The sequence below is a fragment of the Micromys minutus genome (genome assembly GCF_963924665.1).
Source record: "Micromys minutus genome assembly, chromosome: 19".
NCBI classification, from domain to species: domain Eukaryota; kingdom Metazoa; phylum Chordata; class Mammalia; order Rodentia; family Muridae; genus Micromys; species Micromys minutus.
The window spans coordinates 7692988-7720044 of NC_137954.1; the positions used below are offsets into that span (position 1 = coordinate 7692988).

Sequence of the window (27057 nt, forward strand, 5' to 3'; positions counted from 1 at the left end):
CACACCGTCTCCACCGGTATTACTGAGTTTATCTTGTGTCGGCCATCTACTGTTGAGCACGGGGCCCACCCTAAGTGTGGTTTATATCCTAGTAAGATATCCACTGGAGAAAACAAGTTTTTCATTTGCACCGGGACCCAGCAAACCCCTACCTGTAGAGCCCTGTGCCGCCTCAGCCTGACTTCATTCATGCATCTGTCCTGTCTGGAAGGCGCTGTTTTTTTGGTGTCTCTCATCTCCACAGCCTCTTGCCATCTTTTTCTTTCTCTTCTGCAGAATCTCCTGAGCCCTGAGGGTTAATGTCCCATTTAGGACTGAGTGTTCCCTGGTCTCATTCTCTGCCCATTGTTCATTCTGGGTCTCTGGATTAGCTCTTATCTGTAGGAGGAAGCTTCTCTGACGCTTCTGTGAGACTTCTGTCTACTCGCACTGCAGGATGTTGTGAAGAGTCATTTGTTCGTTATCGTTCTTTTAGCAGAACAGTAATGTTTGGTTTTACCCAGGGTCCATGGCCTGTCTGGTCTCAGGTTCTTGGCCAACTGGGAAGTGTCAGGTACTGGCTTTATTTCACGGAGTCCCTAAATCCAACCACATAATGGTTGGTTATTCTTCCCACAACTTTTGTGGTGCTGTTGTACCAGCACGTCACGTGGAGAAATCATCAGAGATCATCAGTATGTATGGAGAGGCTGGTAACTGGGTTGGTGTTTAGCTTTATCCTCTAGTAGGATGAAGATTACCTTTCAGAGCCATCAACACTACTGAATAGGCAATCCCCAACTTTTAAGTTTTGTCTGCTTTCTACTTGCCTTTTGCAAATTCGCAGATCAACTAGAACACACAGACTGACTACGCCGTGATGTTTGCTTCACCGTCTGCAGTTCCTGTAGAGAATTCCATCAGTCTGTCTTCTAAATCATCACTGAAAGCACAGTCAACTAACCACCGTCTTTACGGACCATGCAGAAGTCAAAAGGAATGAGCAATGTGGTTGAATCTTAGGAACAGAATGTTGAATTAGATAGCTAAGCTCGAGGCTACAGGCCCTAGTCTTTTTAGAAATGGAAATTAAATAAAAGCAATGTTACTCAAATGCACAGTTGCTATACAGACACGTGAATGCGCAAGTAAAAACTCAGGGCAGGTGTCACTCATGGAAGAGGGAAGGTCACAGGGCACAGGTCTAAGCTGCAGGGCGCTAACTTAAATGTTGATGTGCATCGCAGTCCACTGGAGAGTGCAGTGAAGCTTAGATTGTGGGTCTGAGATCCCCGTTTCTGCCTCAGCAGGAGGGAAAGGGCCTCAGAATATGGATGTCTGTCTCAGTCAGGGTTTCTATTCCTGCACAAACATCATGACCAAGAAGCAAGTTGAGGAGGAAAGGGTTTATTCAGCTTACACTTCCACACTGCTGTCCATCAACAAAGGAAGTCAGGACTGGAACCCAAGCAGGTCAGGAAGCAGGAGCTGATGCAGAGGCCATGAAGGGATGTCACTTACTGACTTGCTTCCCCTGGCTTGCTCAGCCTGCTTTCTTATAGAACCCAGGTCTACCAGCCCAGGAATGGCTCCACCCACAATGGGCGGGGCCCTCCCCCCTTGATCACTAGTTGAGAAAATGCCTTACAGCTGGATCTCATGGAGACATTTCCTCAACCGAGGCTCCTTTCTCTGTGACAACTCCAGCTGTGTCAGGTTGACACAAAACCAGCCAGTACAATGTCTAACTAAGTTCTTGGTGTCTCATACTGCTTTGGGGTCCATCCTTTGAGAGTCACCAACAGTACATAGGTTGGGTGAGGGTTTACAGGTGTTCCATCCCATTTTATTATGTGCATATGTACAATGTTTAAATTAAATGGGGGTGGGGAGGCCAGTTGTGGATGAAAAAATATTCAGCGAGCCAAGGATTAATGATACGATTTTGGGTTTTTAAATTCTCTCCTGCTAAAAATTCGGATTCCATACTAAAAGCCCAGTCTTGGAAGAATTTCAAGACTATTTGAGGGGAAAATTGTGACTGGTTTTGTTCAATAAAGCCGAAAGTTAACGTGTCCTTATCTGCACATTTGTGACTCCGCGCTCCACTCCCTGGATGAGTTCTCAAATCAATCGTTAAGGCTCAGCAAAATGTTCAGACACGTAATTGCCTTTTATCACAGTGCTTATCCTTCCCTAAAGTGCTTTAGGAAGTTATTTTCCTTCCTTTCAGATTTATTTGTATTCTGAGATAAACGGCAGACTTGTGCCCTGCTGACAGTTAATGAATTTGGGAAAAAACCTCAATATAAAAATCTTGCCAAAAGTTCAATCCAGGACCGATGAGTTCAGTTCAGATCCAGGACAGATCCGAATGAGTAAAACTGCACAACACAGGGGCTCCGCTCTTCTCTCACCACCCGCCCCGAAGCGGTCCCCGCTAGGGAATTACTCCAAAGCTCCCGCCCGCCAGCCGCCCTTGCGCGCTGCAGGAAGCCCTAGGAGGAAGGTGTGGGCGTGGCCGCGGGAGTCGCTGCTCGTCGTTCATTGGCTTCCGCGCCGGAAGCGGCGGTACCGTCCAGCTGCGCACGCGCCCTCTCACGTGCTTGGGAGCACCGCCTCCAGAGCTGGGGCTGGCACCATGCTGCGGCAGTGTACTCTCTGGGTACTGACGCACACCCGGGCTGGCCGCGGCTGTCGCCGCTACGGTTCGTGCTCGCCGAGCGCTAGTGGCGACGCCCGGGAAGCGCGGGCCTACTTCACGACACCCATCTTCTACGTGAACGCCGCGCCGCACATCGGGCACCTGTACTCGGCGCTGCTGGCCGACGCCCTGTGCCGCCACCGTCGTCTCCGAGTTCCCGGCTCTGCGTCCACGCGGTTTTCCACCGGCACGGACGAGCACGGCCTGAAGATCCAGCAGGCGGCAGCCACCGCGGGCCTGGCCCCGATCGAGCTGTGCGATCGAGTGTCTGCCCAGTTCCTGCAGCTTTTCCGGGAAGCTGGCATCTCCTCCACCGACTTCATCCGCACCACGGAGGCTAGGCACCGGGTAGCGGTGCAGCACTTCTGGGGTGTGCTGGAGGCCCGGGGTCTGCTTTACAAAGGGACCTATGAAGGGTGGTATTGCGCCTCAGATGAGTGTTTCCTGCCTGAGGCCAAGGTCACTCGGCAGGTGGGTCCGTCCGGGGATCCGTGTCCTGTGTCTCTCGAGAGCGGACATCCTGTCTCCTGGACCAAGGAAGAAAATTACATTTTCAAGCTTTCTCAGTTTCGAGAACCTCTCCTGCGGTGGCTTCGAAACAACCCTCAGGCAATCACACCGGAACCGTTCCACCAGGTAGTTCTTCAGTGGCTGGAGGAGGAGCTGCCTGATTTGTCCGTTTCTCGAAGGAGTAGCCATCTACACTGGGGTATTCCAGTTCCCGGGGACGACTCGCAGACTATCTACGTGTGGCTGGATGCTCTGGTCAACTATCTCACTGTAGTTGGCTACCCAGATGCAGATTTCAAGTCTTGGTGGCCAGCAACATCTCATATCATAGGTAAGGACATTCTCAAATTTCATGCTATTTATTGGCCTGCCCTTCTACTAGGGGCAGGATTGAGGCCACCACATCGCATCTGTGTCCACTCGCACTGGACGGTGAGTGGCCAAAAAATGTCCAAGAGCTTGGGCAACGTGGTGGATCCCAGGACCTGCCTTGATCGCTATACTGTGGATGGCTTCCGCTACTTTCTCCTTCGGCAGGGCGTTCCCAACTGGGACTGTGACTACTATGATGAAAAGGTGGTTAAGTTGCTGGACTCCGAGCTGGCAGATGCCTTAGGAGGGCTTTTAAACCGGTGCACTGCCTACAGAATAAATCCTTCCGGGACTTACCCATCTTTCTGTGCTGCCTGTTTCCCCAGTGAGCCAGGGTCAATGGGACCGTCCGTTCGTGTGCAAGCAGAAGACTATGCGCTTGTAAATGCAGTGGCCACTTTACCCAAACTGGTAGCGGGCTATTATAATGACTTTCAGATCTATAAGGCTCTGGAGGCAGTATCCAGCTGTGTTCGGCAAACTAATGGTTTCGTCCAAAGGCACGCACCGTGGAAATTGACCTGGGACAGCCCTGTGGACGCTCCCTGGCTGGGTACCGTGCTTCATGTGGCCTTGGAGTGCTTGCGAGTGTTTGGAACTTTGCTTCAGCCAGTTACTCCAAACTTAGCAGATAAGCTGCTGTCAAGACTGGGCGTCTCTACCACAGAGAGAGGCCTTGGAGAGCTCAACTTCCTACCTCGATTCTACGGACACGCATGCCCCTTTGAAGGGAGAAAGTTGGGACCTGACACTGGGCTTTTGTTTCCGAGACTGGACCAATCCAGGGCGCGGCTAGTGAAAGCCCACAGGACCTAGGGACTCAGCTCTTACTGGCTGATGGTAAAAAGATGAATTGTATTCTTTTTGCATTTTTTTTTCAGTAAAGTCTTGTTTAGAGAGTGTGTATCAAATGAGCACATAAACTGTGTCCTTAAAAACATCTTTAAAAAATTTTTTTCAGTGCCATTAACTACTGTTCTTGTTCGCCAGTGTCTTCAAGAGAAGGATGGGTGGGGCAGGACCAGGATGCTGACACTTCCTTCTCATTGCATCTTCCAACCCAGGGTCCAGACTTCTCAGGGCTTCTCCTCCTCAGGCTACTTTAACACAGCCCCTCCTCCAACTGAAACTAGGCTGGAAGCTACTTTTGTTAAACAGAGTCTCTGTTAAAGAGAATTAAAAGAAAAGAAAAGAAACTAGATCTTTAGGAACCAGTGTCCTAGACTAAGTTTTTCTCATTTTCTAAGTTGCTGCAGTTAGATGTCTGCCCAGCAGCTGTGCTGTGTAATCCACACTCTACCCAGTAGGTGGCTCTGCGCTCTGCAGCTCCTTAAGAGTGTCCTTTCAGAAGGATGAGAATTATTTTCAGCTGGCTAATTCACAGAATTTTAGAATTGTACTGCTTTTCTTAAAGGATAACTTTGGAACCATTGCTATTTTAACAACACAAAGACACTAGAATTCTAATTTTAAAACTACTAAAATGACAAGTATAATAAGCTAATAAGTAAATATGACAGGTTTAAAACTATAAAGCTCTTGAGGTACACGGTATTACAGATAATAAGGTTTAGTAACAGTTACATGTGTGTCCATAAAGCCCTCCAAAGGGTTGTATTCTCTTTATTTCTTACCCACATACATAATTTACCTCATGATTATTTTTGGTCAATCAGGATACATAATATAGGAATGATATAATATTGTAATTAGTAAATGTAAGTGAAAATAGTTTGTTGATTACAGGATGTGCCACCATGCTGTCGTTTAACTTGTTATTAAAGTGTGATTTTTAAGTACCTTCTTTCCATCTGCTCGGTTACACTTACTGACGGTACGTTGAAGGGAGAAAATGACCAGTGTTTAGGACGCATGAAGCAGGAGTGAGATTTCGAGGGTTACAGTGGGTGGCTTCATGGAGCTGACTGCTCTGCCCGTCTGCTCACTGTAGCGGCGGTACTGCACTGTATCACCGAGTTATGGGGAGGGCTCTTCGATATGGCTAGTGAACATTGGTGATCTGTAATCGCCTTCTCATGGCAATTTCCCATCCTCTCTAGTTCAGCTGAAGAAATTTCTTGGAGTTCTGGGTGTTATAAACTTTAATGGGAGGAACCAAGGTCAGACCGGGTTACCCAAGAGCAGAGATGATAGAAGCCTTCAATTCTCCCCTAAAACTTTGAGCAAACACAGCTAATTTCTGCCCTCTGCTGGAGCTTTGGATGGGATTGGTTAACTTAAACTTTAATGTGTGTCTTTGTGTGTGAGAGTGAGAGCAAGAGAGCTGTGGGCAGTGGAGGAATGGAGTGTTGTGTCAGGGTGTGCAAGTGTAGAGAAGTCAGAAGGTGGGTGGGTTAGGGTGGGTGTCCTTACCTTTGTACCTTGTTTGACTACTGAGTTAGCCTGGTTAGCTGGCCTTCACATTCTGGGAGACCCTCCTGTTTCTACCCACTGCTTCCTCCAGAGCCTGCTGCCATTCTAGGTATTTGTACTACTGTCATCTGGGATTTGGGGATCAGAACTCAGGCTGTCGAGCTCAAAGCATGGTGACCTCCTACCAAGCAAGGTACATAGTGATTTGGTTAATATTTAAGAGCAGGAACAGTGACAACCACATTAAGGTTGATTACTCACACTGTAAATTTCTGTACAGTGTGTGTGTTTTATTTCTGGAGACTGCAGCAAAGCCCAAGCTTAAACTGCTAATATCTAACCAATGTAAAGGTGAAATTGGTTTCTTTTTCTTAACTTCTTTGTAGTCTTGGGCTACTCAAACTTTTGCCTTTGAATTGAAGGAACAACTTAACAAGCGCTGACCACACTGAAGCATGGTTTAGGACTGTGTTGTAAGTTTCATGATGAAGGACAGGACTACACTTTGGGTTTGATAACTGGGAATCCTTTGCTGCTTGTGTACAAGTTGCTGTTGGGAAGCTTAGCCACCTGGATTGTCATCCAAGTTAATAGGCAATAGGATAGACATTTTGTCCCTAATGAACTGAGCAGTTTACGATGTTGTGAGATGTGAGGCTGTTGCAGGAGAGTTTGCCAACAGCAAGCAGAAATTGAAGCTCCAAATGAGTTCGGCCCTGAGTTCTTAAGGATTGTTTAGGTTTTAGTTCTGCAGAGGCATGAAAGCCTCAAGTGGGCGACTGGAGGGAGCACTAGGAATGACTGGAAACAGAAAGTGCCACCTTTCTCAGTGCAGTGTGGGGAAAGGGAACACCACCCCGCGCTTACACAGGCAGTTTGCAGAATCACTGAGATGCTGAACATGAAGGTGACTTTCAAAGATTGATTATGATTAAGTTACAGATTGGAAGGCTATGATCTCAATTCACTAATCTAATTGAAACACATTTCTTATTTTTATTTTCTTAAATTAGGTACCTCCCTCCCTACCCAAAATGGTCTCACTTTGTAGCCTTGGCTGTCTTGGTATAAACCATTTAGACCAGTCTGGCCTTGAACTCAGAGGTTCACCTGTCTGTCTCCCAAGAGCTGGGATTAAAGGTTTGTGCTAATAGGCCTGGCCATCACCTGAGGAAAATAATTTTAAAGAGGTAGTTAAGCTTGGACAATGAAGACAATTTTAGTTGTTTAGTTTTCTTTGAGCTAGTCTTAAAGTCTATAGGTATTCATACAAAGTTCACAAGCTTATTTGAAGGCAATCAGCAAAATGATATAAACAGAATATTTCTAGCCAGATGAAAAGGTGGAAGAAAATTCAACCCAGAAAATGGGAAAGAAAATTAAAAGGGCAAAGTAAAAGAAAACACAGTGTAAGTAGGAAACCTATAAGGTTATAAATACAAATGAGTAGTTGTGATAGTATAACCTTTGGAAGAGACAAGATTAAACAAGAGCTGGAACAGCAGTATGTAATGCTGGCCAATGCAAGCCGAGGTAAAACCTGAGCTCAGAACGCAAGGGGTTCATTCAGAATATGAAAGGAATAATGCACCAAGTCCAATCAGTTATAAACTTGTATGCTCTAACAACACTGCCTAAAAGAAAACTACATAAAAATCCTTAGGAAAATCATGCAATGAGAAGTGAGTAACAGTAACTCAGTAACTGTGAGCATTTGAATCTTTAACGCTTACTACACGTAAGTAGTAGCAGACCAGTTTTGTGACTTTAAATTTTCTTTTTCCATAAATTGCCTCTGTTAAAATAACTGCAACTGTCAGTCAGATAAACTTGGATTAGTAAATTCTCTCGATAGCATCCCTTCCCAACACCAGTTGGGCATGGTGGTGCACACCTTTAATCACAGCACTCTGGAGGCAAGGGCAGGGCGATCTCTGTAAACTTGAGGTCAGCCTGCCTGGTCTATGTAACCGGGGCCAGCCAAGGTTACACACTGAGCCCCTGTCTCCAAAAAACGTCTGTTAGTCCAGCAAGAAGATGGGAGAAATAGCTCCTTAGTGTTTCATCTTTGCCCTAGTAAGGTAGTGAGAAATAGAGACACAGAAGGCTAAGACATTTGCATAGGATTATAGTGAAACAGCAGTGCATGCTAAAGGGCTCCTGCCGAGCCTTAGCACATTTGAGCACGAACACTAGTCATAGATATTGTGGAGGAGCATAACTATTCAAATATCTGAGAGGGAACATACCTATGAGCCTTTATTTAATTGGAACACATTAGTGTCTGAAGCTGAGGGGAGTTTGGTAGATTATCAAAGTGCCAACAAAAACCTGCAAAACACCTTTTCCATGAAATGTGTATTCACCCAATTTTTTTGTATATTAAACCTGCTTATAGTTTGATGCAAGTTTAAGCAATGTTTATGAACTATATATAGCCTATGGCTTTTCTTTAAAATTATTCTTTTATTGTTTTCAGAAGAGTGCTCCAAGTCCTCTAACCCACACCCATGGGGAAGCAAAAGCTCTGTAAACAGAAAAAGGTTTTTTTCTGATCGCTTCACTGACAATGTGTAAGGAATCCAAGCACCTCCAATACTCACCTGTTCGCACTGCATGACCTCACTGCAGCTTTGCTTCTCTACACAAATGAGCAGTCTGCTTTGTAGGTACACAGTATGCCCTGCAATGCCAACAAATTTGGTGGTTTGGGTGAGAAATATCCCCCTCCCCTAGGCTTGGGTGTTTGAACAGTTGGTTCGGAGCTGGTTGGGGGATGGTAGAGCTTTGTGAGGGGCTTTAGTATTGTTTCTTTCCCCTACTTGGGTTGCCCTGCCTTGTGCTTGTGTCTGAAGAAAGGAACTCTTAGGCTTCCTGCTTGCAAAGCCTGCCACCTGCTGCTCTTCCTCCCTGCCATATTTTTTCCTAAAACTAGCTCTTTTTCTTTAAGTTGCTTTTGGTTATTGTATTCTATCACAGCAACAGAAAACAAAGCAGACACTGAAACACCAGGGCGCAGATGCAAAACTCTTGTATGTTAGGAATTGCTGTGTTTTTACTATTCAGAGTTTTTTTGTATTCGTGGGAATATAATGCTTTAAATATGAAAAAAAAAACCTTATTATTTTCCAGCAATCTTTCCTTAGCTTAAAAATCAATTGTTTATTATTTAGTTGTATTGAATCAGAGTTTAAACAATTCAAGTAGAAAGGGAGGGGAAGAAGGGATTTAAGGGAGGCAGGAAATGAAGTAACGGAGTACATGTGGTAAGAGCAGAAGTGGGTTCATGAGGGGACGGGAGGGAACTTGCTGGATGTGAGGGGCAGAGGGGGGGGGGATGGATGAGAAAGGATGAAGACGCTGCAGCAGAACTGGGCACTTTCTGTGCTAGCCTGAAGAATTACTAGGTAGGGGCTAGAGGACCTGTGTGATTCCTGGCACACACAGCTCTCAGCAGTCTGTAACTCCAACCCTAGGGGAGCTGATGCCCTTTTCTGGCCTCCACTGGCATCAGACATGCACCGGTTACACATACCTACATGTGGGAAAATTTTCTTATGTGCATAAAAAATAAGTAAATCTTTAATGATTTAGTGAGAATGGTGCTTATGGGCTCATGTTTGAGTTCCACTTGCTGGAATCCTTTAGGAAGGATTAGAAGGTGTGGCTTTGTTGGAGGAAATACATCAAAATTCTGCCATTCCAGTGGATCAGGGGGTGAGCTTTCACCTGCTGCTCTGTGACTCTCCTCCATCCACCCTCCGGAATAAGCCAAATCAAGTACTTTCTTTCATAAGCTGCCTCAGTTATGGCATCTTATCAGGGAATAGAAAAGTAAAACAACATATAAAAATAAGAATCAAAGTTGCTGTTTGAGTGTTGAGTTCAGTTTGATTTTTAAAGAAGTTAAATGAACTGCAATTTGGGATTAGATCAGAATTTCCAACAGTTTTGAAACAATCCTAAACATTCTTCTGCCATTTTGTATTATGTATTTATATGAAACAGCATTCTCAGAATTGGTGATTATGAAATAAAAATTGATTTTACAACCTGAAAAATGTTGAAGATGTTTTATGTCTTTAACTATCCACTGTCCAGCCAAGATTTAGCTCCTAAAGATGTGGGATATTTTTACTGTTGGTATGTGTGCACATCATCTGTCTTGGCACAGGGGTAGATGTTAGAAGAAAACTCTGTGAAGCTGCTTCTCTTATTCTGCCTTTACAAGGAGCTGGGGACTGAACTCAGGTCACCAGGCCCACACAGAAAATAGCTTTGCCGCAGAGCCGCTGCCCTGGTTCGGTTATTACTTAAAGATCAGCAAGCACATTCACCTGTGTACATACACTTGGTCTAGGCTTTAATAAATGGTAAGACTGTGTGTGTACAAAAGGATTGTTTTAAAATAAATACGACTTACCAGTAAATGTTTGCTCGTATATACTTTCCTATGTATACCCTAGAGTCATATAAAAATGCCTTGGGTGAAAAAGGAGTCATATATAGAGTAAATTTAAGAATCTGTTAAAAAGAAGTATCTTGCCATAAAGTCACAAGGCAAATAAACATCTTTGAAATGACATTTTCACAACACTTTACACATGAATATAAAATAAATATTCAAGTTTATTAATTAACTATTATAGTAACAAAGCTAGAGAATTTACTAGAGGCCAAAAACAGTGAAACTTTATTTCATACATACAGTTTAAAACAAATGAACATATTAATAAAAACTATTTACTTAATAACAGTTTAAATTCTAGGACATCTTTCCTAAAAAGATTGCAGAAACCAGGTCCTTTGGCGATGGTTATTACCTATTACTTAAATGCCACATACTGGATAATTCTTGATAAATTTTATTTCATAGCATAGTCAGTACATTCTCATCTCTTTAAACTAGTAGCTATTGTGAACTGCACAAAGAAATACCGAGTACAATTTTACATTTTTAAAGGGATATAGCTGTTTTGTTAGATTTGAGTTCACTTCAAGGAAATAGGCTGAAACCATTTTTATATAGATTTCAGCTCTCATGTAAAATATATTTTAAGAAATCAAATGTTTTAGTATCCTTGTTAACTAGGAACACATGTTAATTTTGAGTTTATAATAATTTTTTAGGGTCTTATTTGAATGCAGACAGACCTTGGTTGGCAAGGCATGATGTTAGGTTTTTCAAAAAATGCACAGTAGATCATGAATGGCCTGTTGACAGAACACCTTTATACACCAGTTACTGGTTGGAAATGGTTGGTTGGATTTTCATGCTATTTTAGGGATTTTTATTTGGATGCAAAGGAAACATTTTTAACATTGTGACATTGTTTTGACCTAGTATAAAATATAAAAGTGATTGCTTAGTGCTCAAGGGAATTTTTTTTTAGTTAGACAAACTAAACTAGTTCACACAAACTCAGTCTCTATAATATAAGTCACACCAAATTTTGAGTAAAATATATTTGGATGTAACTGATGTCATAAATTAGTTTCCTAGTCTAAGAGAACATACTTTTTTTTGGGTAATTCATGGAAATCATATAGAAGCTATTAACTGACATGAACAGACTGTAGAAATGTATAGCTGTAGCCCAGTGTAATTTATTAGGAAACCACTATGATTTCAGATGGACAGACAGGAGTCATAGTGAAAACTTGCTCCTTAAAACCAAGTGATAAGAAGGGGGGGGGGGTTAGTCAGGTTAAACCAAATTATCAGAAACCATCATTGGTAACTTTGTTGAGGTAGACATTTAAATATTCAGCATTTAGAGGTGTGTATATCTGAGCTCAACAGTTTAAAACAAATTCTGTAAAGATTATATATGTAGCCAGGACATGGGCTTAAACACTCCCCTGTAAACATGGAATTTTTGCTGAGTTTATTTTCATTTTTCTTTTAATTAACATCAGGATAGTAAATGTTATTTTAATTAAAAGTTTTCACAGTTTGCAATAGTCTGAGCAGAATACTACCACTACTATACTAATCAGCACCGAGCTTTTTACAGAGGGCAGAGACATTTATGTGTACAAGTATCTTTTAAAAAATCTATCTGCATACTTTTTTATGTTATTAAAAATGTTATGGGTATAAACTCTGTAGATGTGTTTATCTTGGTGCTGAAACAAAGATCCTAATATTGATTAGCAAAAAAACACATTGTATTAAATCTAATCTCAAATTGTTAACAGATACTTTAAAGTTATTTTTTATCCCCAAAGGGCCAAGGAGAAAGGATGCATTTCAGCAGTCATTTTTATTCTGATTAGACATTTCCTTTTACTGCTAGTGTTTTTTCAGAACTAAGGTGAGGCTGTGGAAGATAGGTTATAAAAAGATCTTAGAAACTGACAGCTTAAAACACTGATAGTTATAGTTGTTAAGATTCTTTTTGATACATTTGTCAGAATAGGAACAAGGTATCTCCGCTGAAGCAGAGCAGTGTCCTTTGAGGGATCACCATCATATATTTCCATGTTATCTCCATTTAATACTTTACAGCCTACAGAGACAAGTGTAGTAATATATAGCCTTTACAGAAATGAATGAAAATGTGGGAGTACAGTATATTTTAAGAGAGAGCATAATTGCCTGAACTAAACTAGGTAACAAAAACTCTTAAGTTTTCCTTTAAATGCAAAATACAATTACTCTCAGACTCTTGGAATTTATAAAGGTTTTAGAAATGCCTGTCAGTCATTGACTAAGCCTGAATAATAAATATGGGATTAAAATGTATACTGAAAACAGGTAAGGTGAACATCAAATATAGTTTCATGATATTTTGGCCAGGGCTCTGGTAACAGATTACATACAGCATGTTACTTTCATATAACATTACATATAATGTTACTTTCAAAGTAACTCTAGCAAAAGAAAATACTTTTAAGCAGATCGAATGGCCTTAGGATATATGAAGATACTTTCTAATAACACTGCTATTACATTTTATTCACAGACATGTATTTTAGCCCCCAAATATTAGGATCACATACCCTAAATATATACGTACACCCATGAGTGTAGTCATCATCCTTTATGAGACAGAATAAAAAAATCAAGTTATTTGGGGATCTCTTTATTTGGGGATCTCTTTTCAGATATTGTAAGAACTTCTTAAGTTTATAATTCCAGCTCTTTCCCAGAAGAAGTATAAGACAGTATTAATCCTTGGGAGTAGATGTAAATTTAAAATACTGACGTTCTAGTATTACCTAGAAGCACTGTGCTATTAAATTTTATTAAAGTCTAAAATAAACTTTCACAGTCAATTGAAATATTGCTGATTTATGGAACTATTGTTTTTACTAACTCAAGCTTTTCTGTCAAAGGAGTAATATTTTTTTTTTTTTTTTACAGAAGTCACAAGATTTGGTAAATAGAAGGCATTGACTTAAAAGATAGTAGTTATTTTTTAATGTTAAAATTCTAATTATTGTGGCATATTTTTTAATTGTTAGAAACTTCTCTCATTCTACAACAGCAGGCAATCATAACTTCTTTGCATTTAAAAATAAAACTGTGTCATGGGAAAATGCTAATGTTTTAAAAGCCTATCAGCCTCATGAAGAACCGAATGAATGAAAGATAAAAATACTGACAGTATCAAATCTGACATGATGTAATTATGAATTATAATCCCTAAGATGCTATGCCCTATGAGCAATTCTACTTCATGTATAAATGACAGCAAAGGACCACAAATAGATGATCTTTCAAGACTTTAAGTTTCACTTTGGCCACAGTAACCATATACAATAAGTGGTTAAAATGTGATAGATTTATGGATATTTTTGTAACACATTTGTAATGTAAGTAGAGTCTGAGATTTTGTTTTATCAGAACCACTTACTATAGGTAAAACACACATGAACACAGATGTAGTCAAACTGGAGTTAATGTGGAAACTAGAACAGCACATCGTCTCCCTAACAAGATGGTGTTTGCTTAAATTACATCATAGACAAAAATGTCTGCTGGGATGTACTCTGTATATATGCTACAGATTTGTGTAAAATATGAACTTTCTGGAGTAAAAGTGAAAATGTAAACATCAAAGATGTTTGTAAGTGGTTATGTGTGATGGTCACGCTGGTTAACCAGCCGGATGATGGCCTGTCTGGTTATGGCTTATAGCTCTATATACGTAAGTGTTGGAGTTAATAAAGGAAACCATGATTTAACTCTGCATTTCCAATGTTTTGGGTACTAAGATTTCAGAATTCTCTTTAAAAAAAAAAGCAAAAACATTTAACCTTAAGCATATCCCAAACCCATTTGTTTCTAGACCACATAGGGGCCTAGTCATTTTCTATTTCTGGACAAAGCGCTTCTCCAAGCGTCTACTTAACAAAGTCAGTACAGGAAGGTGGAGTGGAAACTGAGTCCTCTGCTCTGAGATCTTTTCTAGGATGAAAGTGTGGGCTTCGAGAGTATCGAGGGTTCAAACCCACAGATGAAGGCTGAGAAAAGCTTCTTCTCACAGAATGTAACCTTGGTTCCTAGTAAGAGATTTAAAGAAAATTAGGGTTTTCATGCACTTGAATTGTTATAATTACTTATGGGAAAGATTAGAAAAACAAGATTGACTGGGTCTGGATGCTTTTTTTAAGACAGCCTTGGGGATCTCACTAAGCCTGTGTGTGCGAGTCAAGCCTGGTCAACCACTGAGCTACATGGGGTTCTGAGTGATGTGTCCTCAGGAAGTGTCTGAGGAGTAGGCTAACTCCGTAATAACTACTGTCCAGCAAGGCATCTATGGAAAGAAATGACATATAAAGGATCCGAGAATTGCCATAGTCAATGAGATTTCTAAATTACATTATACTTTCATTAGATCATCCCTAAACTTTGGTTAAATTTATTTTTTGTTTAAAAACAGTATGTACTTATGTATAAGATTAGAATTAGGTCTTATGAATAAGAAAGTACTGTCAAGAGAAAAATCAGCAGATTATTAATATACTAAATAGATAAACATTGTCTTACTGTTAGGCAAATCATTTAGTGACTTAAGTTTTGTTCCAACTAGTAACTTTTATTTGATCTACTGCAAAATAAAAAGAATGGCAGAGATATTCCCCTGCTTAAGACACTGAAAATAGGAAAATATACTAAGGAATCTTACATGCTAAATGCCTTCTTTAGTGCATCGAGGGGAGGCAAATGCTGTTGCCTAGAAATCTTATCAGTCGTTCTCACCAAATGATGTGAGTTCAATGTTATGATTAAATAAAGCCATCAAGGAGGTAGTGTCTGTGCTATACTAAATAAAACTTTTGAAGTGGCACCTAAATTAAATCAACTGCATCTGACTATAATATGCAACTAAAGGATATAGATAAAATTTCTAAGATTAAAAAGAAAGACTTCTCTAAAGGGAAACTGAACTATGTTTCAAATTCTATGCTATGGCAATATAGTGCACTCTCCTGATCAACTAGAACTTGCAGCATATCTACTAGTAAAGAGATAGCAAGTAACTGGAGACTCATGGGTTAGTTTTAGAGTGTAATAACAGATCTGGGTTAAACATGCTTTAATTGTGCAATTATAGTTTACTAATAGCACTTTAAGATACTTTGTGATGTTACAAAATAGTCTTCCAACTTGAAAAGAATGTTACAATGTATTATAATAATCATAAACTAAAGAAACCTTACAAATGAATATTACAAGACAATTTACTCCAATGACATCAGGATATAGTTTCAGACTTTTTTTTAAACAAATTTTTCAGTTAAGAGGACCATAAGATAATTATGATAATGACCATTATCTTAGAAATATATCAAATTTGGGGCCACAGAGATAGCTCAGTGGCTAGAAGCTTGTACTGCTCTTCTAGTGGATATGGGTTTGATTCCTGGCACTCATCTTAGGTGGCCCACAACCATCTGCATCTTCAGCTCCAGGGGTCTGGCACTTCTGGCCTCTGCAGGTACCTGCACTCACATGTACATAACCATACACACATGTACAAGTACACAAAATTAAAAATAATAAAAAATTGAAAAGGAATGATCTGTACCTCCCTATCTATCTCTAACTGTTCCCAACTAGCAGAGCTGGAGATGTAGTTCAATATAGAGCTAAGAAAACTAGACTAAACAGAGGCATTATATACAAAGACTAATTAATGCCTACGCTATAGCTATTAGCAAAAACTGGAGAGGAAGAAGGAACAGATGTTTTGGTGATGGATTTTGTTTCAGAGGCATTTTGAGATGTGCTATGTTCCCAAGACTGGATGGCATAGTCTATACTACCTTTTGCTGTGTGAAAGCTATAGCTTTTCTGGGATACCCTAGATGCTCTTGTTTCTTACCATGTGTTTCTTATATTTTCCAGAATGCTAACATGAACAATATTACTTTTAAGTGTAATCTAAAAAGTTCTAGAGTAACCATATTGCCACTCTTTGGTTAAGAATCTGGTTTGTATACTTAGGTTGCTTGATAAAAGCATGTGGAAGCAGATTTGTGTTTCTCATGATTTACTCTCTATTTTAGGATTTACACATTTTTGATTAGACTCCCATATCCTTAAGAAATCAGAATAGACAGATTTTACTGATTAAATGAAAGATGGTTCCTAATTCGTGGATAGAATGTCTCAAAAGTACTGTGTTATTTCTGGATTGTTCTTTGACCCTGCCCTATTTTCCAAAGATTAATCCCCTCATAGTGATTATTTCTTAGCAATTAGTATTTCTACCACTTCTAGTTACGCCACGTTGGGCGATTTCCTGAACCTGTATGAGCTTCAGTTCTTTTACAGAAAACTGTCTGATTATCTCACAAAAGTATTGAGTGGACAAAAGGGTAATTTGTATGAAGTGCTTATAAATTGTAGGTCCTATTCTTGCCTTGAAATGATAAGCAAGCATGATTTTACAGTATGCCATCAACAAAATTACTAATTATTTACACAGAGTATCATGAACTTTTAAAGTAGAAGCATATAATAATGGTTCAGCAAATTTAGTGAGCATGTTACATTACCAGAAAGTTTTTGTCTTTCAATTTTCATGTGCGTTGTATATGTATGTGTGTGGGTGGATACACACGTGTGCAGATGTGTGCTAGCTGACTTCAGGTTGATCTAGAGAATCATCCTTAATCTCTCCCCTGAAACCTCACTCACTGAGACCTCTCAGTCAATCCAGATCTGAACTCCAGTCTTCACATGGCTTTAACTGCTGCACTATCCTCATAGCCCATTACCAGAGTTTAAGACTGGTAACTTCGGGTAGAGGTGCTTGCTGCTAACAATTTTCAGTTGAATCCCTAGCAAGTTGTCCTGTAACTATCACATGTGTACTGTAGTGTGTGCACTTGCTCATGTGTACATGTAAACTGCCCCCAAACCCTCATGTGTAGTTAACTAGACCATAAACTTGTGACTTGGTCACAGGCCCTGAGGGAGAACCTAATTGTATTCTAGCAATTAGACATAGTAGCAAACCACCCTTCTAAGTTATCCTTATATCCCTAGCTATAAGGACAGGAGGTGCATCTCTCAACCATCATCAGAGAAGATTCTTTTTGCAGTGGATGGAAATTAATAGAGACCTACAATGGGTTAGTGCACAGAGAATAAGAGACTCTAATGTTCTCAGTTTTTAATGGGATGAGTACTGTGCGCTCTCCCTTAGACAGAGGTGGCAGAAAGTCTGCAAGTGGAAGAGGCAGGGAGTGTCTGCAGTGACACTGTGTGCTGCTCAAGATCACTGCACATGTGAACTCACAGTGGCTGTGCCTGCATGCCTGAGACCTTCCCAAGATCAAGTCATCCAGTTCCACTGAGATGCTATGAACACCTTATGGCTACAGGAGGTGGGACAGGAGTTTTCTTCAGGGATATGGCTCCCGAGAGGCTACGTGTGTTCCAGTAGATGGTCCTACATACATGGACATGTACTCAGTAGGTTAAAGAAAAACAGCATATGAGATTGGGATAAAAATGGTGGTTAGGATAGGGAGCAAACTGGATGCGATGGAATGGGGGTGGATTTAATCAAAACACATTACATGTATATATGAAATTTTCAATAAAAATGTAAAATGAAGAAATTTGTAAACTTTTATCATCCCCCTCCATCATCACCATTATCTTAAGATCAAAGCATGTGCTTACGGTTGCATCCTGATTTCAAAAGTTGCACTCTGGGCCGGATGTGGTGGTGGCACACCTTTAACTCCAGAACTCAGGAGGCAGAGGCAGGCAAAGCTCTATGAGTTTGAGACCAGCCTAGTCTGCATGTGAGTGCTAGGATAGCCAGGGCTACATAGAAAGACACTATCTCAAAAAACCAAAACCAAATTACAACAAAAAATGTTCAGGGCTGGAGAGATTGCTCAACCGTTAAAGAGTACTGGCTGCTCTTCCATAGGACTAGAGATTATTTTCCAGCACCCACATGGCAACTCATAAATATCTGTAATTGTAGTCTGAGTGGAATCCTATGCCCTCTCCTGACTTCTGTTGGCACCAAGCATACAATTGGTGCACATGACCATGTGCAGGCACGACACTCACAGACATATTAAAACTCATTATTAAAACAAAACAAAAAGAAGGTTTAAAAAAAGTTGCAATTTGCTTATCAAACATGCTGCTTTCGGTTAGCAAATTGTGTAAGAACGTGAGGCCAAACTTTGACCACTCAGAGTGAGGCACAGGTCCTCTTTGCTTTATGACTAAAAACCCTGTTGGCAAGATCAATAAAATACATGGCAGCTATTGCTTCTGAGAACACTCATCCATACATGAGAACACTCATGCACACACGAGAACACTCATCCACACATGAGAACACTCATCCACACATGAGAACACTCATCCACACACTAGAACACTCATCCACACACGAGAACACTCATCCATACACGAGAACACTCATCCACACACTAGAACACTCATCCACACATGAGAACACTCATCCACACATGAGAACACTCATCCACACGTGAGAACACTCATCCATACATGAGAACACTCATCCACACATGAGAACACTCATCCATAGCTGGTGGGGTGCAAACTTGCACAGACACCATGGAAATCAATTTGGCAATTTCTTAGTAAGAGAGGACTCAGTTTACTTCAAGATCCAGCTTTACCACTTGGTCACATACCCACTGTGTCTGACACTACATCCTACTACGAGATACTTCCTCAGTCATGTTCATTCATTACTGTTCTATCCATAACAGCCAGAACTCGGAGACTCCTTAAATGTCATCGAACTAACGACCGCATAAAGAAAACATAGTTGCACCATGGAACATTACTTAGTCATTAAAAACATGACTGGGAGGATGGAATAAGGAGGGAAGAAGGAGTGAGAGCTAAACTTCAGGGCCGTCTCAGTAGTTGTGTGGAAGCTTCCTAAAGTATATACATGTATGAAGGTGATCTAAATCAAATTTCCAGATTACAGGGTGTGGGGGAGTTAGAGGCTCATCTGGACATCTTTTCTTGTCAAATAAAGACTAGTTCTGGGACTGGGTTATCAATCAAGTTGCGGGCCAACGGCGCTCTCTGGGAGCCTCCACAAAACTCAGGCTATTGCCAAGGCGATTGGAAAGTCTCCACAAACTGATGTCAAAGCCCAACTGTTGAGGATGACAGCTACAAAACTCTGTGAACAGGGAGAAGTCCAGCTCATGCCGGTTTAGAGCATTTAGCCCTACTGACTATTGTTCAGGGTACGGTAAGGTACTCTGCACACTACCAAAGAGAAAGATAAAAACAACCCAGCTACAAAACATCTGATCTACAATGGTTGGCCTGCATGCAAATTATGCTAGTTCAGTGGTGACCTAACCACCCAGTAGTGGTACTAACCACCCAGTATCTGTTTGAATTTAAGGCCCATCTATGAGATGGAACCCATCCTTACACTGCCAAGAGATGATGGCTAAGAAAAATGAACTCAAGTATTTCTGGAGCGATTTTTATCTCAAACTGCTTGTCTGGGCTTTTTTTTTTTTTTTTTTTTTAAACTTTTCTCCCTTCCTCAGGGCTTCTGCTTATAAATATGTTGAGCTTTTGTCTTTTGCAGTTTACTGTCATGCTTGGTGTTGGCCCTCAAGGTCTGGAGTTTGCATGTAGCTTCTGGGAACCTGTCCCCAGTTAATTCTGATTGGTAAATAAAGATGTCAGCAGCCAATAGCTGGGGAGAAAAGAGATAGGTGTGTCTGTGGGGCTAGGTTTCCTGGGCTAGGGACCTACAGAGGGGAGAGAGGCAGAGTGGTTATGGGATAGAGAAGCTAGAATAGAAGAGTCATCATGGCCGTTGGGCCGAGTGAACATGGCCCACAGGGCTGCTAATTGGAGTTAAGAGCAACCAAGATGGAACACAGAAATTACTAAGTAACTTGGAATTCTGGGTGGGATGTGGATTCTAAGAGCATGGAGTTCAGGGAGCCCAGCTATTGTGCTGTTTAAGGCATATCACAACATAAAGGCAGAGTGTATGTCTTTCTTCCAGAAACATAAAGGGTCTAAAATGGGTATAAACCTCGTGCCAGGATTTTTTAATAATTAATTGCTACATATTATGACTTCTGATTCATGTTTTTATGGGATTTCTGTGTTTGTCAATGTGTGTCTTTCTGTGTCTATATCTGTTTCTTGTGCTTCTTCTTTGGCTCTTTATTTTTCTGTTTGTTTGTTTTGTCTTATACTTTTCAAATTTATTTGATTTTTATGTCATTATTATTTATTTTAGATACTTGTTTTTTAATGAGAAGAGCAAGAAAGGATGCGGATTTGGATGGATGGAGAGGTAGGGAAATCTGGGAGGAAAGCCATAATCTGAACATATTATCTGAAAAAATCTATTTTCAATAAACAGAACAAAGCTCTGCCTGGTGGGCCTGCTTGCTACTCATGCTTATGCAGGAATAAAACGTTTACCCTCTCAAAGGAAAAGCAACCCTGGTATTGTAAGACTGGTTCAGTGTTTTCATGAATAGTAAAAGACACTAGAACTGGATTTCATAAATGCAATGATTCTCCAGTTTCAGGTTATAGCAGGGAAAGGGGCTTTCACCTAAACATGTCAGTCACGGTTAAGCCACGGTAAGAATGCAAATAATGAATTAAGTCATAGAAAAGTCTAAATTTAGCCTTTGGAGCTCAATCTCCTTTCAGATGACAGCTTTGGGGTCTAATTTATAGGCATCCCTCAGAATTCATAAGAGATTGGGTTTTTTAGGGCCCTAGGAAAAAAACCAACTGGTTGCTAATTAAGTCCCTTATATAAAAGGTACAGTACTTGCATGTAATTTGCACATATAACATATACTTAAACTATCTGTAGATTACTTTAATATTTAATACAATGTAAATATTATATAAATATTAATAAAATAGTTTATTTTAAATAAATAGTTATTAAAATAAAATATTTTAAATAAAAATTTTAGGGAATATCAAGAAAAAGTATCAGTTCATGTTCAATACAAATACAATTAAATATTTTTATCTACAGTTGATTGAATATGCACATATAAAACCCCCATAGTTTGTAATATGCACCTATATTTCTAGCACTTCACCTTTGAAAAGTAGTCTTTGAAAGGTGATTTAAGTTTATTAATGCGGAAAATAAAAACGAGACGATTTTAGTTATCTTTGCTGCTCCCTCTCTTGCTCATGCCGTCTGACTAACGTATGAGTAGCACAAACAGTCAGCACCTGAGGCCGGTGGACGCAGCCCAGGTGGTAGTGTGTAGAGAGACGAGACCTTGGGTCCAGTCCCCAGCATCTCATGAAGTTGGGTGTGTGTCACACAACTGTAATTCTAGTATTCAGAAGGTAGAAACAGGAGGATCAGAAGTTCAAGGCCAACCCTGGCTATGTTTGTGGCCAACCTAAGCTGCATGAGATTGTTTCAAAAACAAAAATATAAACAAAATCCCTAATAAACCAAAATTAAAACAAAGCTCTGAAATAAGCATGAACAACCTACTAGTGACTACAAGGGCTTGAGAAGCTGGACTTCACAGGGTCTTGTCCAGAGGTAGATGGTCTCCTTTCTTTTGTTATTAAAATTGACTTCCTCTTGAGGCCAGAGCAATAGCCCAGCGGTTAACAGCATAGACTGCTCTTGCAGAGGACCCACGTTCAATTCACAGCAATGACATTGCAGCACTCAACTGTCTCCAACCATAGTTCCAGGAAATGCAAGTCAGGCATGTGATACACAAACATACATGCAGGCAAAACACCCATTCACACAAAATAAAATAATTGTTTTTCATATATGTTGTCTTATGGTTTTTATTGCTGTAACAATACATCATGGCCACCAACTCTTATGAAGGAAACACTGAATTGGGGCAGGCTCACAGTTCAGAGGTTCAGTCCATCGTCAGCATGGCAGGGAACGTGGCGGCATGCAGGCAGACATAATGCTGGACAGGTAGTTTTGAGTTCTATGTCTGGATCCACAGGCAGCAGGAAGAGAGAGTGACACTGGGCTTGGCTTGAGCTTCTGAAACCTGAAAGCCCACCCCTAGTGACACACTTCCTCCAACAGGGCCAGCCCTGCTCCAGCAAGGCCGCACCTCTTAACAGTAACAGTGCCACTCTCTATGAGCCTACAGGGTCCATTTTAATCCAGCCATCACACATACATGTATATACGTGTTCTTGTTTGTCTTTATATGCACCATGTGTAGGCCGTGTCCACAAAAGCAGAAGACAGGGCCAGATTTCCTTGAGCTAGACTTAACAGTTGTGAGTTGCCTAATATAATGCTGGGAAAAACTTGGGTCCTCTGTAAGAGTAATAAGTGCCTTAACTGCTGAGCTATCTCTTTAACCCCAGGGCCTTGATCTCTATGAAGATAATGAAAATCAAGTCACATCTGCTGCTCATCAATGAAGGTGCAATAACTTTCAAGAGGAAATAAGACTTTGTAATTCTGAGTTCATACAATGATAGTTCAAAGATTAATAATTATAATAAAACTTGGTAAGTTCTTAGGCAGGATGTTATTTCTGAGCAAGTAGTTAGCATGGCACACAAGACCTTATTTAGACTGACTTTAATTGCAAGTCTGTTTTATACAAAACAGAGCAAACCACTTTGCAAACAGGAAAAATGTTCAACGTTCACCCACAGTATATAAAGGTATTTGGTTTAAATGATTTTTAACAAAAAAGATCAACTGGAAGATGCATATGAAAATATTTTATAGGAAAAATTTGGGGATGTTTCTTCCAATAATTTAGAAGATAATAAATGAAGTTGAATTCTCTGTAATAGGTCTACACAATATAAGCAACCATGACATAAAAATTAAAAAAGTAATATTTATAAAGTAATGAATACATTAAATTGGTTATATGGTTTTAGATTTATTATATTCCAAGTCAGAGTTAAGTCTTTATTGTTATATTTTAAAGGTTAAGGTATTTCTTTATATTGAAAAAAGTTTTCATACAATATATTCTGATCAGTACCCCAACCCCAAATCTTCCAGATCCTCCCCAACCCACATAACTCTACAACCAATTATCTTTTATATTTTTGGGTTATTTTCTCTAAAACAAGTTATAACTTCCCAGGTCTTGTCAAAAAACAAAACATATTGTATTCCCTTCTGCCCTTTTCATCTAGTGGTATGCTCAGAAAATGGTACTACTCACAAGCACACCAGTGCCAACAAAGACACCTGGCATCAGTCTGGATGAGGAGAGCAGGGACTGCATTCCACATTGTTACTTTTACAAACTCACTGAGATAAACATCCAGGGGTGGTGGTGTGTGCCCATAATCCCAGGATTCTAGAGGTGGAGGCAGACTCATCAGGAGTTCAGAGCCATTTCCAGCCAAACAGCAAGTTCTTGGCCTATGTGAGCTACCTGAGATCCTATTTGAACTTCCCCTATCAATACAGGCAAATAACAACTTTAGTTACATAGTAATGTCTTAGTTAAGTATTTGACGTGGAAAGAACTAAATACTAACAAGGAATTACAATTTTGTATATTACAAATCAGATTCTGGTCACTTTCCTTCAGTTAGAAATATGTACATTTCTGATTTTCAAAATCTATGAGGTGATTTATCAGTTGCTTGTTTGATACTTTCAACATAGGTTAATATATAAAATAAATCTCCAAAAACCCACCTGTTAAAAATGAGAATAACTCTAGCCTTGTATTTTTGTCTAAACTTAGAATTGGTTACAAAATCTTTAAAGCACATTACTTGTTAATAATATGGTATTATTAATATAATGATAGCTCTAGTTAATATATATTTTCTGTTATACTGTCACTGAGAAGGGGCAATAAAATAGACATTGTGGGTGGACAGGGGAGGGGGCTGAGTAAGGTAGGGATTGAGATGGTAACAGAAGGAATCAGGTTGGGGGAAGATGGAGAGAGAGGGTGCTGGGAGAGACAGCTGGAATGGAAGCGGGGTTGAGGGGACAAGATTTCTGGAATGAGCTAGAAACTTAGGGCAATGGAAACTCTCAAGAATCTCTGAGTGTGACCCTTGCAATGGGGTGTGTGGATCCTGAACTGGCCATCTCCTGTAACCAGGGAAGACTTCCAACGGAGGGATTGGGACACCAACACAGCCACTAAACCTACAATTTGTCCTGCCTAAAAGATGTGCAGGGGTAAAGACAGAGCCCTGGTCCAGCTATGAGAGCGAGCCTGACACTAGTAATGATATTCTACTACACGTGTAGATAGGAGCCTAGTGTAATTGTCATTAGAGAGTATTTACCTAACAACTGGTGAAACCAGATGCAGAGATCCACAGCCAAACATTAGGTGGAGCTCCGGGAATCCTGTGGAAGAGGAGGAGGAAGAAGTAGAGGAGGAGCAAGAGGGGATTTTAGGTGTCTAAACTAAGGTTAAGGATACCACAAGAAAACCCACAGAATCAACTAATCTTGGTCCATAGGGGCTCACAGACACTCAACTGCCAACTAGGGAGCTTGCATGGGACTGCCATAGGCCCTGTGCACATATCAGGAGAGCCACACAACAGTGGTGCAGCTTGGTCTTCATGTGGGGCTCCTAATAGCAAGAGCAGGGGCTGTGTCTGACCACATCGCCTGCCTTTGGATCCTTTCCCTTAACTGGGCTGTCTCCTCAGTCCTCAATAGGAGAAGACGCACGTGGTCTTGCTACAACTTGACATGCCAAGGCTGGCTCCTGTACTGATTAATTCTGCTTTCTTTAAAAAAAAAAAAAAAACAACAACAGAAAGGTAATGGGAATATGTTTTTGTTTTAATCCTAGGTATGGGATATGGATCTGTTTTAGATTGTTAACAGCAGGTGACTGTTTTGCCTCTTACTCTAGCAGGGGATGTGATCCCGACAGCTGCAGATAGTTTCTGCACGTGTTTGACATTTGGAATTCTGGGGCCTCTTGAGAAGGTATAACAAGACTAGAGCCGTGATAGTGGCTGCTGGTTGTTTGTCAAGTGATCACGCAAAGGGACATGAAAAAAAAGTTAGAAATCTGATGGTTTAGATCAAACGTGCCCCAAAGAACTTGATGCCTCTAATCAGCAGGAAGTAGCCTAATGATACTGACACCTTCTACCGTCCAGCCCTTTTCTCTCCTACCTAGTATAAGGGGATGGAAGGATGGACTAAGGGCTGTAAAACAGAAACCCCTAAAGTAGCCAAAAACCTGGCTACAGCCTCCTCTTTTCTGAAGAGAAAGCAAGTAGTAGTATTAGATGTGAGGAAGAGTGGAGGTGGGGGAGAAGGACTGGGAGGAAGGAGAGGAAACTGTGGTTAGAATGTAAATTATATAAATAAATGAATAAAAAAGAATAAAAAGAAAATTACTTAAAGAAATGTCTTTGACCATTTGTCTTTATAAGAAAAACTGAATTGGGTGTTTTGTTTGTTTGTTTTGGTGCTATGACAAAATACTTAAGGCACAGAGCATTAATCTTGTTCACAGTTCCAATACACAGTCTGTCATGGCGGGGAGTCATGGTGATAGGACCTTGAAGCAGGCGGTCACCTTGTGCTTACAACCATGGAGCAGAGAGATGAACGCTACTGCATTCTTTCCTTCCTTCCAGAACACAAGCCTATGGAATATCCTGCTGTGCACATCTAGTCAATCTTCTCACTTCACTGACTCCAAATTTAGAAAATCCCTCACAGACATACTATTGAGAGGCTTGTTTCCAGGGGTTCTAGATCTATCAAGTTGACAACATTAATATTCACAGCCCTACCCCTTGTCAACTTGACATCTGCTGCTTGTCCCCATAGGCTTAGGGCCATTTCATAATGCAAAATGCATCCAGTTAGAGTCTTCATAGTCTTTAACAGTATTAATACTATTTAGAAGAAGTGCAAAGTATTTTTAGGAACTCAAGGGTATCTCTTCATTCTGAGATCTGTACAATAGAGGGTAATCTATTACTGAAACTTTCCTAAACCAGTATAATTTCTACCTGTATTCTAAATATGTGTACCCAGATAAGTGTAGCTCTCATCCCTCACTAAAACAGCTCCTTTCTGCAGTGGTGAAGTGAAGACTATTACAGCCACCCACAACTGTCCAAACCACAGAGAGTAAGTGACTGAGGTACCCGACTCTCTCTGGTGCATCCGCAACATGACTCCTACACCGAAGGCTCAGAGCACAGTGGAGAAGAGAGGCAGAAAGATGCTAAGAGCTGGAGTGTCAAGATGCCTACTCCGTTACGGTTTGGTCTGTTGCTGTGCACTGTGATGCTAAGTGTTTGGCCTGGCTGTCCCCAGGGGTGGGAGGCTCTGCGTGTACAGGAGTGATGCTGTATAATTTCTTACAACTTTATTTAAAAACAGAGATACATGTGCAGATTTTAAAAAGCATTTTGGCATAAAACTATATGAATCTATTTTTGTCAGTAGTTGATTTTTTTAAAGGTTTGATAGTATGCACTGAAATCTTACTAGTTACAATGAGCATAAAGTACATGTAAAACAGGATGTAACATGGAAATAGCTGTATCATCTTGCCTGCCAATTTATCCCTGATTGGTGAATGACGATGCTTACAGCAGTGGCTGGGCAGAAGAGAGGTAGGCTTGGGGTCAGAAGACCACAGAGAAGGGT

The 27057-nt window shown here is 40.6% G+C and overlaps 2 protein-coding genes across 2 annotated transcripts in view; one reads left to right on the plus strand and one right to left on the minus strand.

Moving 5' to 3' along the window:
- Positions 1–2620: 2620 nt before the first annotated feature.
- Positions 2621–5356, plus strand: MARS2 (methionyl-tRNA synthetase 2, mitochondrial; the record flags this gene model as incomplete). Its single annotated transcript, XM_080933295.1, has 1 exon — positions 2621–5356. One exon carries the CDS (start codon positions 2621–2623, stop codon positions 4379–4381), a length of 1761 nt encoding a protein of 586 aa, XP_080789421.1. The 3' UTR covers positions 4382–5356.
- Positions 5357–14290: 8934 nt separating this feature from the next.
- Positions 14291–27057, minus strand: part of BOLL (boule homolog, RNA binding protein) — a gene marked incomplete at both ends in the record, with an annotated part of 76955 nt that continues 64188 nt past the window's right edge. Inside the window, one exon of the mRNA XM_080933406.1 lies at positions 14291–14449. Within this exon, the coding sequence (XP_080789532.1) occupies positions 14291–14449 (159 nt within the window). The remainder of the gene's footprint in view (positions 14450–27057) is intronic.